Consider the following 19,921-nt stretch of genomic DNA (forward strand, 5'->3'; position numbering starts at 1 on the left):
CAGAAGCGTACATACACAATTTCATCAAGATACCTCAAAACTTACTCAAGTTATCGTGTTTACGGACGGACGGACGGACATGGCTAAATGAATTTCTTTCTTCGCCCAGATCATTTTGATATACAGAAGTCTATAACTATCTCGATAAGTTTATGCCGTTACAGGGTACCGTTATGCGAACAAAATTGATATACTCTGTGAGCTCTGCTCAGCTGAGTATAAAAAGTTCATAGGAAATGAAAAAAGTTTAATTTTATTAGGATAAAGTTTAATTTGGTTCGAACAAAGTTGCATTTGATTTCAAGGAAGTTCAATTTGAAAAAAAGTTTCATTTGAAATGAAAAAAGTTTAATTTGACATAGAAAAAGTTAAGAAAAGTATCATTAGAAATGAAAGCAGTTTCACTTGATTTTAAAGAAATTTTATTTGATTTAGAAGAATTTGAATTTGATTTTAAAAAGGTGTTATTTGAAATGTAAAATAGTTTAATTTAATTTGAAAAAATATTAATTTGAAACGAAAAAAGTTTCATTTGAAATGAACAACGTTTCATGTGAAATGAAAGAAGTTTTATTTGATTTGGATGAAATTAAATTTGATTTTAAAAAGTTTCCATCTGAAATGCAAACAAGTTTCACTCGATTTGGAAAAAAGTTTCATATCAAGAAAACAGTTTAATTTGACTTCAAAAAAGTTCTATTTAAAAAGAAAAAAGTTCAATATTATTTGAAAAAGTTAAATTTTAAATGAAAAAGTTTCATTTGCAATGAAAAAATTTTAATTTGATTTGGAAAAGGTTTCATGCCATGGAGAAAGTTTAATTTCATTTGGCTTAATTTTATGTGGAATAGTTTCAGCTTGACTGAAAAAGCTATAAATGGGTCAAGTTATATTTGGTTATCGGTATGTCATACGTCAAGTACCAATCCTTTTGCCTGCGGGGTTGCTATTAAAAATATTTCTCTCTGCCACTTCGGTTCTCCTTTCACTGCTATTGAAAATTTATTTCTATTTATAGAGAACTCTTTTATGTAATTTGTTTTCGCTTAAAATCTCCACCTGCAACACTTGACATGCATGTTTTAATTATTGCGCCTACGCAAGCTTTTTTTCTTCATAAGGACGAAAATGCAATATTTTGCTGACCATCTAAAAAAAAATGAATATAAATTTATGCGTTTAATAAATCAGAGATGTTGTTAGTAAGTTTAACACTGAAAGTTTTTTAAATTTAATTTTTTTTTTTATTTTTAAAGCAGAGAAAAACGCCCATAGCAAACTCTAAAACATTGTAAAACTTAAACTAAACCACTAAATTTTTTTATTTTCTTGCATTGTTATCATTGTTGGTTTTTTTGTTTTTTTTTTTTTCTTTTTTTTTTTGCAAACAATACAGTCTTAATATATCGGTTTAGTTTCATTTTTTTAACATATAAATGTACACAAAATTTCACTAACCAACACTTCACAAAAAAACCTTGATGAATGTAAAGCTTTGCAACAGCGACCAACGGTTTCTGACTTAGTAACGCTCCAAACTGTCGAAAGAATATCTGAAATATATTTTTCAATTGAATTATAAACATTTAAGATTAACAAATTTGCCGTATGTCCGAGAAAAAAGATTGTTGTTTTTTCAAATCTATGATTACGAACAACAAAGAAAATCAGAGAATTAGGAAGCAAATAAAAAACACTGAAGAAAAGTTGTGTGATTCTAATAAAAATTAAAATATTTCAAATGCTGCGAATTGAGCAATACACAGTAGGCAATTTAATTAGTAGGCATGTGAATAAAAATTCGGTTAAGTTTACGCTTTAAAGTTATATACAGCAGCGAACAGAAAAATAGTAGTGGCATTTATATTGATTTTTTTTTTTCAAATTTCGCGAAATTTTGTATTTTTTATTTTTTTTTTAAACTTCTATGGTTTCGAAACTGATATTCCTTAAATGAATTCCGTAAACGTTTTCGAAAATAATTGATTTATTTTCATATTTTCAGTAACCAACTTCATTGAAACGTATTCATAAAGTATTGACAAAAAAGGAATTTGAAAAAAATTTGGCACTGCTATTTTTTTGTTCGCTGCTATAAATAATAATGTAAATTGAATGCTAATGTAATGTAAATTTGCGTGGTACTTAAGCCGATTATATAAAATGTTTTAGCTTTAAATGCGGATGACTTCTGAATGAGCAAATTAAAATTTCCCATAATAATGTTTATATGACATTAAAAAAAAAAAAATAGCATTTTCATGGAAATATTTGAAAAAGTTACAAAACTTCACACAATTTCATGTGGAACATAATATTTAATAGATGTTGTGTTTTTAACTGTCAATTTAGGGATTATAGCTTAAAAAAATAAAATAAAAAAATTTTAAGCACTTCCTTTATATAAATGGACAAAAATCAGCGCAAAATGTCTCCTTATATAAAGACACTAGCAGACCCGGCAGACATTGTTCTGCCCTAAATTTGGTCTATTTGCATACATTTTAATAAGCTTTTTCCGTCTAACTCTGCCCTCCCCCTCTTCACTTTTTCTTAATCCTTTTATTCACTCCTCCCTCCGTCTTTTTCGCTTCATCTATCTCTATCTTCGTCTCACTCTATCTCTTTCTCAGTCTCCTTCTCCTTCCCTCTTTTCTCTTATCTCAAATCTTCTCATTTTTCATCATTTATTGCCAGTCCAAGAGGGTGGTATCTATTTTGTTCCAGTCCCATTCCAAGTCCCAGTCCCACTCCGAGTCTCAGTCCCAGCCCCTGTCTGGTCTACTTAACGGAAAAAAGGATCGTAAATACTAATATAGGCAAATTTATATACCAAATTTCAGGCAAATCGAATAGTACGTATGTAAATAGGTATGTGGGTATTATTAATTCGTGTCTTTATTTCGGTTGCGCATGCATATTTATCAGTATTGCCAGGTTGATGCGACTAAATAGAATATCACAATGAAAATTACTTTAAAGCTCTCAGCAACAGCTTTCATTTGATATCCATATTCTGTAAACACATTCTAGGGGTACCAGCATCCACGTTTTCGCTTATATCTCGAGACCCTAGTTACCGGCGGGTACGAAAAATACCCCGTATCAAAGTACTCATAAACAGCTTCCATTTAATATCCATGTTGTACGAACATATCCCAGGATTACCCAGATCCACGTTTTGATTTCAAGACCCTAGCCAGAACGGGATAAAAATTACCCTATGTCTGTCTCCTGGTTCTAAGCTACCCCTCCACCAATTTTAAGCCAAATATGTTCATCCGTTCCTTCCTCTTCAATCACTCTTTATTAAAAAAAGCGCATCAAAATCCGTTGCGTATTTTTAAAGGTTTAAGCATTCAAAGGGACATAGGGACAGAAAAAGCGACTTTGTTTTATACTATGTAGTGATGTACATCCATACATACCTATAAACCTACGCCTGAAGATAAATAACGCAGCGAATGCTATATATGTACGTATGTACGTGTCGCATCATCCTCACTCAAAAGCAATTAGCGCGAACAGTTCACAGCGAACAATCATACAAACACATTTTTTGATGCAGATCGAAGGTAAATAGTTCAAAGTTTTACTGAAAAGTAGAATTTTTGAAATCCATCCATCTGTTTATGAGTTATAGCTGTGTAAACGAAAATTTTATGATTTTTTACTACATTTTGGCAATTTGCCACGCCCCTATAACATATATCTTCAAATTATATTAACTGTACCATCTCACGTAGCTAAGCTTTCAAATGCAAACAACCGTTTTAAAATCGGAGCATTCTGTGTGAAGTTATGTGCATACATGGCATTTAGCGACTTTATTTTATAAGATTTATAGATATTCTTGCTAAACTTTGATTTTTAAATTTTGACATAGAATTGCAAATATATTTATGAGAAGTAAAAATATAAAGTGGGGCGCACATTACTTGGATTGGAAAATTTGTAGGATATTATTAGTCAATCAATTGCGCTCCACCTTTATATTTTTACTTCTCATAAATATGTCAAAATTTAAAAATCAAAGTTTAGCAAGAATATGTCTTTATATAAGGAGACATTATTCGCTGATTTTTGTCCATTTGTATTTGTATTGCTTAGAATTTTTTTATTTTATATTTATTTTCCCCTTTACTTACATTTTCTCTGTGTCTTAACCTATTTGTTAAGTTTTACGCTTGTAGCTCAATGAGAACTGACATAAAAATCAATCCCAAAATTCCCTCCGTTCCGTTTGATTTTTCTAAATATCTCAGTCCGTGCGCCCCCTAGCGAAACTTTTTGTATTGTATCATCGGCTGTCATCGACCTTTGAATTAAGCTGGAAATTTTTAGCCCCTAGCTCATGGCGAAGTTACTTAAAACCCGGTTTCAAATTTCCAAATTATTATTTAATTGTTTCGATCCGTGCGCCACCTAACGGAATTTTTCTCCTTTTCTTAAATTTTCTCGGCGTCTTATCCTATCTGTGAAGTTTTACGTTTGTAGCTCAATGAGAAGTTACTTAAAAATCGATTGGAAGATTTGTATGAAAAGACAAACATTCAACCGACCTAATATAAAGGAAGTAAAAAAAGCTTCGGTTGGTCAGTTCAGCCCAATATACCCTGAAATATTCATTCATAATCGACAGCAGCTTTTATAGGTACACCATGTCGTATACGCAACATAAGCCACTTAAACTAAACAGCGTGTGGCACTCAGTGCAATTTAGTAGTTAAATAAAATTTTATGCAAAATTTATTGCAATTTTAATATTTTTTTATTTTTTTACATACAAATGTAAACCAGACACATAGTGTGTATGTGTGTTTATTTTTTTATTTTATATAAACTACATACAAAGCGAAATGTCGCCATTAACAAGTAAAACTTATTTGGTTTCGTCAATATTTAATTACTAAAATTACGTATAATTTTGATTTATTCACAACAAAAACGGTGCACATAAATATATCATTTAAAGCTATTTTAATATTAAGTAGGTATATTACATAACATTAATTATTTACAATTTGAAAACTATTTCTGTTGACATTAATTTTAATTGAGCTATTGCTTTTTATATGTGAACTATATGTACAATTAATGTGCGCATGTGCCAATTAAATATCAACTTAACTTAATATCTTTGTAAGTATATGCAACACTTATAGTGTGAAGTGCTCAATATTCGTACATATAAAGAAAGTATATATGTGTACCAACTTAAATAATATGTCTTGGTATTTAATATAGAAAATTTATTTTAATGCAACATTTTTTAAATTCGCATACACAAAAACATGTGTATGTGTGCGGTAGCTAAGCTTTAACGCATCACATTATACTTATCTAAATATGGGCATTTCCACAGTATTCGTCATGCTTGAGTTCAGAAATAAAGTTTCCAGTTCTACAAGCTGGCTTGAAAAAGGTTGCAGTTGAATTGAAAAGCGTACAATTTTATTTCAATGGTTTCATTTTGCTCCAAAAACATTTCATTTATCTTGGAAAGAGCTAAATTTATTCTTTGCATTTTTTTAATTTAACTTGAAAATCATTTAATTTGTTTTGGAAACAAATTTATTTGATTAGTAAAAATTTCAGTTTACTGGAAAAGGGTTTGACTTAAAAAAAAAACTTCATTTGCCTTGAAAAATATTTCGTTTCACTTGAAAAAGGGCTCGTTTGACTAAAAAATATTTCATTTTACTCAAATAAGGTTTCATCTTATCCGAAAAGGGTTCTGTTTTACTTAAAAAGGGCTGACTTAACTTTAAAACCTTTTAATTTGTCGTAAAAAAAGGTTCTACTCGAAAACGTAGCGGCCACCGTGGTGTGATGGCAGCGCGCTCCACCTACCACACCGTATACCCTGGATTCACACCCCGGGCAAAGCAACATCAAAATTTTAGAAATAAGATTTTTCAATTAGAAGAAAATTTTTCTAAGCGAATGTTTGGCAAGCGCTCCGGGTGTATTTCTGCCATGAGAAGCTCTCAGTGAAAACTCATCTGCCTTGCAGATGCCGTTCGGAGTCGTCATAAAACATGTAGGTCCCGTCCTGCCAATTTGTAGGGAAAATCAAGAGGAGCACGACGCAAATTGGAAGAGAAGCTCGGCCTTAGATCTCTTCGGAGGTTATCGCACCTTACATTTATTATTTTTTTACTTGAAAACGTTTTCACTTGGATTGGAAAAGGTTAAATTTGGCAAGAACAAAATCTCATTTTACTTATGAAAGGTTTCATTTGATCATTCGGCAAAACAACATTTCATTTTTCTTATAACAGGTTTCAATTCATCAGAAAAGGATTTATTTTTCTTAAAAAGGTTTCACTTGGTTTTAAGGCAGCTTCATTTGTCGTTAAAAATGATTTAACTTAAGAAAGGCTTTACTTGAATTGGAAAAAATTTCATTTGACTTGGAAAAGGCTTCTTCTGCCTTTGAAAATGTTTTATTTTACTTAAAAGGATTTTGTTTGACTTGGAGCAGATTTTATTTTACTTTGAAAGGTTCCATTGTTTTTTAAAAGGGCTTCACATAACTTGAAAAGGTTGAGTTGAAAAATTTATCTTAAAACTTATTTTAATAGAAAAGGCTTTACTTTATTTTAAAAAGGCGTAACTTTACTTGAAAAAGGTTAAATCTTATTCGGAAATGGTTTCATCACTATTAAAAAGGGTTTCACTTTACTTTATATACTAAATTTGACTTAAAAATTATTTCTTTTACTTGAAAAGTGTTTCAGTTTACTTTCAAGATATTTAGTTTGACTTGCAGAAGGTTAGTTTTACTCGGAAAGGTTCCATTGTTCTTTAAAAGGGTTTCACATATTGTTCTTTAAAAGGTTAAGTGGAAAAAGTTTGATTTCACTAGAAAAGGAGTTTTTATTTTATTCTTAAAAGGTTTAAATTTACTTGAGAAAGGTTTCAAAAAAGTTTAGCTTTATTTTAAATATTAAATTTGACTTAAAAATTTGTCCTTTTAAAAAGATCTTATTTCAAGTTGGAAAGGTTTCACCTTACTCGGATTTGTATTTTTTTAAGAGTTTCATATAACTTGAAAAGGTTTAGTTGCAAAAGTCTGACTTTACTTGAAAAGTTGGTTTTATTTTATTTTCAAACGGTTTGAATTTACTTGGAAAAGGTTTAACCGTAAACGTAAAAGGTTTCATTATAATTGAAAAGGGTTTCACTTTACTTAGAATGTTGAAAAACTGAAATTTTTGCTTGTGCTCAAGGCCGGGTTTTCTTAAATAAAACATTTGGATGTGTATTTTATTTTGTTTTACTTTTTCAATATTTCTTTCTTGTTGAAATGGATGCAGTCTTCAAAGCGTAGCTTAAGATTCCTGAGTATGACTACAGACTGAATTCGAAATATTGAAAAATAAAAACAAAATAAAATACACAATCCAAGTGTTTTATTAAAGAAACCCCGACCTTGAGCTCAACCAAAAATTTCAGATTTTCTAAACACTAACGGCCAATAACGAGAAAAATAATGTTAAAATGTTGAATTTGATTTGAAAATCATTCGTTTTACTTGAAAAAGGTTTTGTTCTACTTTAAAAAGGTTTCATTTGACTTGGGAAAGGTTTTACTTTTTACTCGAAACGGTTTCATTGTTCTTGAAAAGGGTTACACTTAGTTTGAAACGGTTAAATTTGAGCTGAAAAAGTTTTTAATTTAACAAGCGTTTTATTTTACTTTTAAAACGTTTCAATTGACCTCAGAAGAATTGTACTTCATTCGGAAAAGGTTTCAATATTCTCGAAAGAGGCCGCAATTGGTTTGAAAAAGTTAAATTTGAGCTGAAACATTATTTTATTTTACTTAAAAAGGGGTTACTTCAGGGAATTGCTCAGTTATATTGAAAATTCAAACACAATAAAATAAAAAAGCCAGTAGTAAATTCTGAGGTTTTGACTTAGGTAAAAAAAGATTAAAAAATTGTAAGATCGCGGGTTCGAATCGAGCTCAAGGCCTAACAATAATTTTTTATCATTATTATTATGATAAATCTTTTTTCTTAATTGAAAAAACTTTTTCAATTAGAATAGAAGAAAGAAAAAATTTAGACAACTGCCAAAAAAACAACAAAAATTGATTAAAAAATTTATTAAACTGATGACTGTTTTAAAATTAAAGCTCAAACTTCTAACCGTTGAAGGCGCGTTTTTTTGTCCAAATTTCCTTTTTGAATATGTTTAGCTCGTTATTTGGGAGCTAACTGTTACGAGCCTTGATACACTTTTTATATAAAATGGAAACGATTTGTATAAAAAAACTATACAAGATTTTTACTATAACCAAAGGAAAAACAAATTTGTTTAGCCCACCCTATTATAAATATAACAAACAATGGACCCTTACTAAATATTTTGAATTTTACTTTTAATAACTTTTTCACTCATAATTTAAGTACTTATTTATTCAACTACTTTAATACATATACATTGACTACATTGTAGTTCTTTTTTTAAATATGTACTATTTCCTATTTAAAAATCAACATTAAATACATAAATTTGCAAAATTCTATAAAAAAAACAATGCCTTAAACATTGATAGTTTTAAATGAGTTCACTAAAGACATTTACAACGCGCATACATCTGCTTTGCATATTGAAGCCATCAAAGCGCCCTTGTAACCACTACGTTACATCACAATCTTTTTTAATTCTTCTTTGTAGTAATATCAAACAATAACCGCGAGAAATAAACAAAGAGCTGTAATAGCAACGTCGTGCGTAATTCCTTTACAACGCCACGCAGTCATCCTCTTCAAAAATATTTACATTTATAAATTTATGCATAATATGTGTGCACGCGCAAGGTGCATATTAAATACATTTGCAACATATATTTAAAGAAATTCATCTGTGTGCAACATCGTCACAATTTTACCTCACCTTTTGTCACCACCAATGCCACCCCCAGCACCAACATTACCAATATCCTTGATTTGTTTGGTCATGCTGTGATGCAGCTGCATTGTTGTTTGCCTTTTAAAACTAGCACTTGAACCAACACGAGCAATACCCTCTGGTCTACCACAAACCATACCACCACCACCACCACCACCACCACTACTACTTCCATTCATGCCATTTCTGCATGAATTGTTGTTGCTATTGATACTGTTATGCATTGATGAACGCTTGTAATTGCTGAGTGTTGAACGTCGCATCGACATGATGCTCGTGTCCATTACGCCTGTTGCTGAGGAATGTTGTCGTAGATGTGGTTGTCGTTTAATACACCAACAGCATAAATACCGATTAAAATGTTGTCGGAATACGCCGGAGACACAATACAATGCCACAGGATTGACGCATGAGTGCAGGAAGCTGCGTGTGAATAACGTTGAATTAATGTGTGCATAAAAGTTGTTGGAATAAATTTGTTAAATGCAAGAGACAAAAGGAAAAAATTAATTAGTTTTAAAGTGGTTGTGTATGGCATGACTACAAGGCTATGATAACAATAACAAATTATTTGGCCCACTAATGTTGGCCTTGTTTTATCCAATTCAAGTCAACACTGCTCTTGTAAATATGCAAAGAATTTGTTTTGTAAATAAGAAAATTTTGCGAAAATATTTACGTTGAATTAGGGGACTGCATACGGCTTTGGTTGCACAAAGTTAAACTCGTTAAACAGTTTGCAATTGGCTACGAGTATAAATGGAAAATGAAAATGGATGAGATATGAAAATAACGAAAATGAATGAAAAACAATGGAAAGTAGAAAATAACGGAGATTGGTTGTAAAATCTAAAATCTATTAACGTCAAAGTCCTTTCATGGCGATACGATTGCATCCATATCAACCAGTAAACTCTTTTATCCTAGATATGACAACCTTGTAAAGCCCGTAGCTACTTTATATCTCCGTTCTGGCATCACCTATTGGAATTTGCTTCTATTGAATGCATTGTCAACGGATTCTAAGCTAGGTATGGTAGGTTACTCAAAAATTACTCGAAAATTTTCATCCGCTCCGTACTACTTTCCTAAATATCGATATCCTCACGCAACATAGCGAAAATTTTTCGCTCATATTGTTACATTGTTGGCGCGATGTAAGTGTTAGGAGTCAAATTTCAAGCTGAAAGAGCAGTTACTTAAAAATCAAACGCTCAAACGATATCCCAAGCATCTCTAAACAGCTAGGTCCCTACCTCAAGGGGTTGTGTAGTGCAACCCTTTCAAGAGGTTGCCAGCGTAATTTATAGCTTCTCCAATACCATTGTGAACCTCACCTACCCGTGACTAATCCTGTTTCTTTAGCAGCCGACGATCTGGCGGCCCCAAGTTCATGGAACTAGGCGGTGGGGGGAGGGATAGCCTAGAAGGTTCAATGTGTTCATAAAAAATCGTTTCCAAGGTAGTCGGGCTTGTATCTCAATAGTGCTTGTTACCGGAACGTTGCGGATTTATATCCGGTCAACATAACAACCCCAAAATCTTCGAAGAGTGTCTTTATCGCTACAGCAACAACAATAAATCGCTTATAGGTTGGTAGAAATATGCTGTACATTTTTTTTATGAACTTATGTTGGAATTAAATCAGGGATATATCCAAAAGATTTTTTTAAGGCATTGAGGTACAGTAAAATAACTTCCACGTAATAAATGTTGAGCAGAGATTGAGTTACTTGAATGCAGTTTGTAAGAATATTTTCTAGGTGACGAAGCAATCTCAACCGAATAACCGAAGGTTTGAAAAGTTGAGCGAAGAAATTTACCATCCCTTGATTGTCGTTAGAAATGTTAACATTCAATTTGAAAACAGAAGGGAAACACATTACACCGCGTTAAGAATTTACGAAACCATAAAATGACCTCAAGTTGCAAACAATGTTCTCTTTAATTTTACAGACGTAAGTTTTATAGCACTTTTTATTAAGCTCAAAGTACTATGGCCAATATTAGCAGTTTCGATACATCACTATGCTGCTACTAAATAAATGCATAACAACAGCAAAGCAAGCAGACACACATACATGTAAATAGCACAGTTAAGAGCGAAGACAATAATTCTCATATACACATACATGTAAACAGCACAGTTAAGAGCGAAGAGAATAATTATCATATATCAAGTCAGTAGTTAAGAGTGAATTAGAAAAAGAAACAGTCACATATACATGTAATCAGCTAAGTGCGAAGATGACATGACTTACGTGTACGCATGTATATAGCTAAACAACCAACTATGTAATATGTAAACGAGGAGTATACAAGAAACTGCTAGAGAGGGCTATTCGTGAATATTCTAGACCGTAGGATAAATAGGCAAGCGAGGCAGCTGAGGGCATAAAAAGCAACGCTAGCTAAAGAATAATAAATCAGTTCGATTTTAACACGCTACAAGTAAAGTACGCGAGTGATTTAATTGTGAAGTACTACTACCATAGTAGTGTTGGGAATAAAGTACATTTTGCTAAAGTGAATATTTGAGTTATTTATTCGACAGTTTAACAGAAGAATTTCCTGAGATTCTCTACAATATGTATGACGCAGAATAGAATACCGAACGTTATCCCCCAGTAAGTTAGGGGCTTAGAATATACCCGCGACTGGTATGCCTGTCATAACAGGCGAATACAATACCAAATTGTTTCAAGGGATTTCCCGCGCAATATATAGTTTCTCCACCCCAATTGTCAACCTCACCTACCCGTGACGAATCCTGTTTCTTTAAAAGCCGAGGCTCTGGCGACCCCTGGTTCCTCTCGAGTCTAGGGGTGGGAAAACGGGATGGCGTTGAAGGTTTCATATGGGCATATTAAATCGTTCCCGAGATGGTCGGGTTACTCCCTTGATGGTGTTTGTTACCGAAATGTATCGGATCTGCATCCAGCATAGGACTATCAAAATCGATAACACCACCCAATGCCTTCGGGGATTGTGCTTATCGCTACAACAATAACAACGACAAACGTTATCCGAATGTTAGCCAGTCATTTTTTATAGTTTGAAGTAAATCAAACTGTGCTGTGAAATTGCTATATACAGGAATCCAAACTTGCTAAATTTTGCAATTATTATGGCAAAAAATTAAATAAACTTAGGCCACAATCTGTGCTAATTTCTTTTAGAGCTTAGTTTATGCACAAGTCTCATTACTGAAACCTGCCCTAAACAACTTGATTCAATAAAGTAGCTGAATGTTGATGGTTACAGCTATTAATTGAAACCTTTATCCTTCCGTTTATGTGACATGGGTTACTACATTCAATTTCAGATTCAATACTTTTAATGTTATAATGGCAAAGTAAAAACAATTCCTTATGCACTTTGTGAGCTCTATATATTTTCTAATGCATCTAAGGTTTTTTCAATGTAATCTTTATGTAAGCCCCGGAGCACTTGAACTTTTATTTCGAACTTGCGAACATGCGAACAAAAGATTAAAAAATAATTGAATTCTATTGGTGCACAACAATGCCATAGCAATAAGAAAACATAAAAGGCACGCAATTTTATAGCAAAACACAACGCACAATTACGAAATCCTTACTCGTACACACAAGATAAACATGACAGCAGGATGCACATTACATATGAAGGGCTCAGAACCAAAAGGATCTAAGTGACATTTTTTTTAAAATTGAGTTATACCCATATTTGTATATTTAATATAGTGTATATTTGTTGACAATGCGATCCAAGCCATTTTGGACATTTTAGTGCCATATATTTGCCAGGCCAAAAACGTACTAAATTTTATTGCATTAATGATTGGAGCCAAAAGGATCTAAGTGCGCTCCTCCAAGCAATAAAATTTAATTGCTCGTCCAAAGAACATGCAGAATTTTTTCAAGTATGCAGTTTTGTAGCCCGTTTAATTTTAGTATAATAAAGTGCTAAACTTAAGTTCGTAGGAAGTCTCGCTGATTTGAAAGAGGTGAAGAAGATGGGTTTGATGGTGAATGAGGACAAAACGAAGTACATGCTGTCATCGAGCAAAGAGTCAGCGCATATGCGCCTTGGCAACCACGCTACTGTTGGCAGCCATAATTTCGAAATAGTAAAATACCTCGTTAATTTGGGAACCAGCATCAACACTAGCAACAACATCAGCACTGAAATCCAGCGAATAATCAATCTTGCCAATAAATGCTGCTTTGGACTAGGTAGGCAATTGAAAAGTAAAGTCCTCTCTCGGCGAACGAAAATCATACTCTACAAGTCACTTATCGTACCCGTCCTGCTATATGGGGCAGAAGCATGGACAATGACAACAGCAGATGGAGCGGCTTTGGGAATGTTCGAGAGAAAAGTTCTTCGAAAGATTTATGGACCTCTACGCGTTGGCGATGGCGAGTACCGAAGAAGATTTAATGATGAGCTGTACGAGCTATACGCTGGCATCAACATAGTCCAGCGAATTAAAACGCAGCGGCTGCGCTGGCTAGGCCATGTTATGCGAATGAAAGATGATGCTCCGGCCAAGAAGGTGTTTCTATCGGAACCCGCCTATGGAAGCAGAGGTAGAGGGCGGCCCCCACTCCGTAGGAAGGACCAGGTGGAAAACGATTTAAACTCCCTTGGTGTGACCAATTGGCGCCGGTTGGCGGAGCGAAGGAGCGACTGACGCGCCTTGTTGGACGGCCATAACCGTTTAGACGGTTAAGCGCCAATTAAGTAAGTAAGTAAGTAAGAAGAAGCCTCTCCCCTCTCTCGTCTGTGCCGCAGACTTGGGTTCAATACTTGACTAATGTAAAAGCAGGCTTACATGAAAATACATCATCGTATAGCAGTATAAATAAAATAAATAAAATAAAATGAAACTGACGTTAACTTAAATTTAGCACTCTATTATACAAAAATTAAACGGGCTACAAGACTGCAAACTCAAAACAATGCTACATGTTATTTTGGCCGAGCAATCAACGTTCGAATTTTTTTTGCAATCATTTTTGGAAATTTTTGCAATAATTTTTGGAAATTTACAGTTATTTTCCATCTGCAGTAAACATCCTTTGAATTAGTTGACTAACCTGCATTCATTTAGACAGGAATCATTTCAAACGCATTTACCCAGAATTTACAATAAGTAATTTACATTAACCTTAATTATCTCAATTCAACGTCGATGTTACTTAGATCCTTTTGGTTCTAAGCCCTTCATATATAATTACACTACAACATAACAAAGGTAACGTTATTACCGAAATTAAACTGATTGGTATTACGCTGTCTAATGGGTTTAGCATTTCTAAGGGAATCATTGCATCATTGTCCTATTGAATAAAAAAAAATGTGTTTGATGCGTAAACGTATTTGCTCACAGTATGGGGTAATCCATAATGTAAGCATAAGACAAGTGTAAGTGTAAGAGTTTGGAAGTGATGGCGGAAAAAATAGAAGAAAAAAAGAAAGAGATTGTGGAGGAAATCATGTAAACCAAAGCCAAAAACAAATTTGAAACCACAATCAGACGGCATGGTGTCGATTTGCTTTCGATAACAACTGCTATCGACGAGTTATTGGATTATTATCATGGAAATGACCTTATTATCATTTTTTTCGACGAGTATGATATGCATTTGTTACGGAATGTTAGTCTTTTTATTAATGTGGTGTGGACGAGTTACCGATTTGTTATCGATGCGTTATAAATTTGTTAACGATATCAAAGTTTATCGATTTTTACTGACGGCTAAGTTTCTATCAATGAGCTTAGATATATTATCTTGAACCTATCGAAAAAGTATCGATTTTTTACGAAAATATATCTTTTTTTTTTTAATTTCGATTTATTATCGAAAATTTATGAAAAGTTATCAATTTTGAAAAAAAATATTTTTTATCGAAAAGTTATAAAAAATTGTTTCATTTGTTAACGAAAAGTTATGGGTTTGTTCTTTTTCTTTCTTTTCTTTAATTGGCGCTTAACCGTTTAAACGGTTATGACCGTCCAACTGGCGCCAATTGTTCACACCAAGATCGTTTCCCACCTGGTCCTTCCAGGGTAGTGGGGGCCGCCCTCTTCCTCTCATGGGTTTGTTATCGAGATCGTATCGGGGTGTTATCGAAAAGTAATCGGTTTGTATTAAAAAGTCAATTTAGAATTTTGAAATTTTGCTTTCGATTTCTAAGTCACTCCTCATTGAGCTGGAAGCATGAAATCTTACATTTACAGTTGAAGTCAACTTGACATTGCCTCAAAAGGAGAAATAAAAAGAAGATAACACATTTTTATGTACTTTCTCCATTTTTGAGATATTTTGATGAAATTTGGTAAGTCGGTATATTTGGTTGTGCGATTAATTATTGGTGGGAACTGATCGGATCGGACCACTAGCATATAGCATCCATACAAATGATCACCGGTTATATTACCCATACAACCGATTTTTCACAAAAGATGGTTTTTTCATTTATTCATCATCTTAACAGGCTCATCTTAAAAGGCTAGTACAGGAGGAAGGGCGCAAAGGGCGGTTGGTCATAGGCGCAGATGCAAATGCGCACCACAATGCATGGGGAGGAGCAGATACGAACGAGAGAGGCGAATCTCTATTTTGTTACATCCTGCAAACCAATTTGCAGATAGCCAACAGGGGAAATGTTCCTACATACATTGGTCCAACATCCAGCAATATTCTGGATATTACATTGAGCTCCGAGCGTGATATATCAAGGTATGATTGGATGGTTCTCGATAGACCATCCTTCTCCGACCATGCGTATATAAGCTTCAGCATCCCACTAAAGAGGGTAGAGAAGGGAGGAACCTTTAGAAACCCTAGGGCAACGAATTGGACTAAATTCCAGAAACATGTAGAAACGAAACTGGGACAACCCAAAGAGGTTGCTAATGTAGAGGAACTGGAGGAGTCGAATGAATTCCTAACAAGGACGCTTATGACTGCGTATAACAAAGCTTGCCCTCTAAGAAGATTCAGAGGAAAAGCAAAGCCGCCATGGTGGAGCAATGAGCTGAGTCTTCTAAGAAGACAGGTAAAAGAAATGTTTAAACTCGCAAAGACCGCGGAAAGCGAAGCGTGTCGGGACGAGTACAGGGATCTACTGAGGATCTACAAGCGTGAAATTACCAGGGCGAAGAGAAACTCATGGAAAAGTTTCTGTACGGACATAGAGTGCTCCAGTGAAACAGCACGGTTGAAAAAAGTCCTAGCAAAGGGAAACATAGTCCAGGGACTAATAAAGAAAGAGAACGGGGAATGGTCACGTGATAGTGAGGAATCCCTTGAGGTGCTTCTCGATACACATTTCCCATCGGGAGACGGTTTAGAAGAACCAGCAGACATCACTCACACTTCGATCACGGAGCTAGTGGTGCCGGGCTTGGTGACCGATACCAAGATCGAGTGGGCAGTGAAGACGTTTTCTAAGTTTAAATCGCCGGGCCCAGATGGTATATTCCCGGCCATGCTACAAGTCTCAAGTAGGGCGGTCGTGGAATGGCTTAAAATAATATTCGATGGGTGCATAAGACTGAATCATGTACCGCACTCTTGGAGAACTACTCGTCTAGCTTTTCTACCAAAGGCGGAGAAGATCGGTCACGTGTATTCCAAAGACTATAGACCCATTAGCTTAACATCATTTCTGCTCAAAACCTTTGAGAGGCTGATAGATGTGTACATAAAGTCCAACGTGGATGAAAAGCTGCTTTCCACAACACAGCATGCGTACACCAAAGGCAAGTCGGTAGACACCGCATTTCATAGGGTGGTAATAAGCATAGAGAAATCCCTGGAATATAAGGAGTATGCTCTAGGAGTCTTCTTGGACATTGCCGGGGCTTTCAATAATGTTGCAAAATGGGCGATTATGGATGGTCTTAATTACATTAAAGTACATCCTGCCTTAATCAGATGGATCGGCTGCATGTTAAATTGCAGAAAGATTACGTCACAATGGGGATTGTACGAGGCCACGAAATCAGTGGACAGGGGCACGCCGCAGGGAGGGTGCTATCACCTCTGCTGTGGACACTGGTCATCAACCAACTGCTCAGGCAATTCGATGAGGGACCCGTAAAACTTACGGCTTACGCAGATGACGTTGCAATTGTCATAAGTGGAAAATGCCTTCCAACGATTAGTTCTTTGATGGATCGGGCGCTTCGGGATATTCATACCTGGGCATCTAATGTCGGGCTGAAAGTCAATGCGGAGAAGACGGATATGGTCTTGTTTACAAAGAGGTACAAGGTCCCAAATTGGACCAGGCCTAAGTTAGGAGCGGTGACCTTACAGGAGAAACCTTGCACAAAATATCTAGGAATCATCCTAGACAGTAAGCTGTCATGGAAGCTCAACTTGGAGGAGAGGGTCAAGAAGGCCTCAACGGCACTCTATGCATGTAAAAGAATGCTGGGGTGTACGTGGGGCCTATCGCCCTCTCTTTCTCATTGGGTTTTTACAGCGATTGTAAGCCCTATTCTATACTATGGAGTTCTTGTTTGGTGGAAAGCCACACAAAAAACAACATACCTCAAAAAATTAGAGGGGGTATGCAGACTATCGATGCTTTGCATTACGGGAGCCCTGAAAACAACCCCGACGGCTGCACTGTATGCCATTCTGCACATTCCACCTGTAGACCTGGTAGCAAAGAACAAATCGTTAACGACCGCAACCAGGCTCGATGCTTCGGGGCAGCTTGAGCGCCGACCATATGGCCATAGTAGTATAGCGTCCTCAGTCACAAGACGAACAGACTACATGATTCCCTACCTGCACTTTGAGGGAGATCTTAAGGCCACAATAGAGGTGGACGGTTGGCGCAAGGGTGCGCAAATGGCGGACGAGGCGATACATGTGTACACCGATGGTTCCAAAATAGTGGAAGGAGTAGGGTCTGCGGTATACTGCGCTGATCCGGAATTAAGCAGATCCTACAGGCTGCCGGATTACTGTAGCGTTTTCCAAGCGGAAATATTAGCCGTAACCAAAGCAGTAGAAACCCTGGAAGAGAATAGCTTAAGCTGCAACCGTGTTAACTTTTATATTGACAGTCAAGCAGCAATTAGGGCAATAATCTCGCATAGCACAGCATCTAAATGCGTGTTAGAGTGTAAGCAGTCTCTGGAGAGAATCGGGACAGGGAGAAGCATACATCTATATTGGGTCCCAGGGCATATGGGAATAGATGGGAATGAAAAAGCGGACGAATTAGCTAAAAAGGGCGCATCCCTTGAAGCTTGCTCCGTAGACGTCCCAATTAGATTGGGCGATATTAAGCGAATGCGAGAGGTGCACATGATCGACCAAGCAGAAAAGGCGTGGGTTCAAGCGCGGGGCTGTAAAGTGTCGAAGATTATGTGTAGGTCTTACAACCTTAGACTAACACAGTTGCTTCTATCATTAAAAAGAGAGGACTGTAGACTCATGACGGGTATTCTGACTGGACACTGCCTTCTGGCGTCACATGCCTTTAAATTAGGCTTGGTCAGTGATAGCAGGTGTAGGAAGTGCGGGTTGGAGGAGGAAACGATCGAGCACGTTCTGTGCTCGTGCCCTGCACTTGCCAGGCTAAGACTCCAGATATTAGGAGTGATACAGCTGTCAGATCTAGAAGCAGCAAGTGTCTTAAGTCCTAGGAAGCTTCTAGTATTTGCCAAGAGGACGGAGTTATTTAATAACATAGGTCCTGGTTTTTGATAGGGTTTTTCAGTTTGGTCGTTAAAACAAACTTCTGGTAACACTACGGACTCAATCAGTCTATGTGAGGTCCTCATGGACCGGCCAGTTCAACCTACCTACCTAACAGATAGAATATTGAAATCGCATAAGATGTTTAGACATAAGACATACAATGAAAAATACTGTCAAGATCGATCATATATACAATATATATCCCATACAACCGATTGCTCAGAAAAGGGATTTAACGTAATTTCTTCCTCATTTTAAACTCTAGAAGCTTGATATCTTTTCAGATACAAATATGGCATATATTATTTCCTGAGATAATCGTTAGGATCGAACATATATATGTATATTGTATATCCCATACAACCGATTCTTTAGATGAGAGGTTTTTCTCAATTTCTTCTTCATTTTGAAAGCTAAAGCTTGAAATTTTACAAGATTCTTAAATATATTTCAGAATTTGTATGGAAAAATCGTCCAGATCGGTCATATATACATATATATCCCATACAACCGATTGTTCAGATTTTATGAATTTTTGAAATTTCAAAACATTACTTTTCAGCTATCAATCATGATAGGTGTGAGGTTTCGGCACAGCCGTTCTCACTAGTTTTAAATAGTATTCTTAACAAAATTATAATCTTATGACTTAAATGCAAGCAACTTGATGCATGAAAAAAATTTAATTTTTCTAACTTTGTACAGCTTTGCCTTAACGTTGACAATTTAAAGAATATTATTAATTTAAAACATAAATGTCGCACGTTCTTCCTAACACTTGCAGTATAAACTTAATTTCCTGCTACTCAACACAGTTAATCTTCTCTTAACTAAATTTGAAATAGTTGTCAAATCATTTACCTTGCACAAAATCCAATCATGCGAATCGCATGCCAGAAGTCATCAAAGTCCTCCTTAGCTGTGGGGTTGAGGTGAAACCACAGCTCGAATAAATGATAAGGAAAGAAACAAACAAAGAATACTAATGAGAAAAATGAAGAAGAAGAGAAGAAAAAAATTAATTTAGAATTTTTGTTGTTTATTTTGTTTTGTATTTTTAGGATGTGATTGATTGAGTACGTACTTATGCTAAGTGAAAAATATGAAACTTTTGAGACTTGTGCTTGTAAGCATTGAAAGTTTTTTATGGGATTTATGATTCTGGATCTAATAAAATCAAAATAATTTAAACGACTTCAACGAGGGTGTTATAACGATGTTGTTATACATTTGTTTTGTTTTTGCCAGTGTTTTTATACCATTTTTTACTAAGTTTTCGTT

At 35.1% G+C, this 19,921-nt stretch overlaps 1 protein-coding gene across 1 annotated transcript in view; it reads right to left on the minus strand.

Annotated features, from left to right (window-relative positions):
- Positions 1-1,470: 1,470 nt before the first annotated feature.
- The window catches only part of CCHa2-R (CCHamide-2 receptor), a 113,549-nt gene continuing 95,098 nt past the window's right edge, over positions 1,471-19,921 (minus strand). The window contains exons 6-8 of the mRNA XM_067777346.1: positions 19,502-19,622; positions 8,910-9,347; positions 1,471-1,553 (exon numbers count right to left, since the gene is read on the minus strand). Coding sequence (XP_067633447.1) covers positions 1,523-1,553; positions 8,910-9,347; positions 19,502-19,622 — 590 coding nt within the window. The 3' untranslated portion in view covers positions 1,471-1,522. The remainder of the gene's footprint in view (positions 1,554-8,909; positions 9,348-19,501; positions 19,623-19,921) is intronic.

Source organism: Eurosta solidaginis, chromosome 3, assembly GCF_040869045.1.
Source record: "Eurosta solidaginis isolate ZX-2024a chromosome 3, ASM4086904v1, whole genome shotgun sequence".
Lineage (NCBI taxonomy): Eukaryota > Metazoa > Arthropoda > Insecta > Diptera > Tephritidae > Eurosta > Eurosta solidaginis.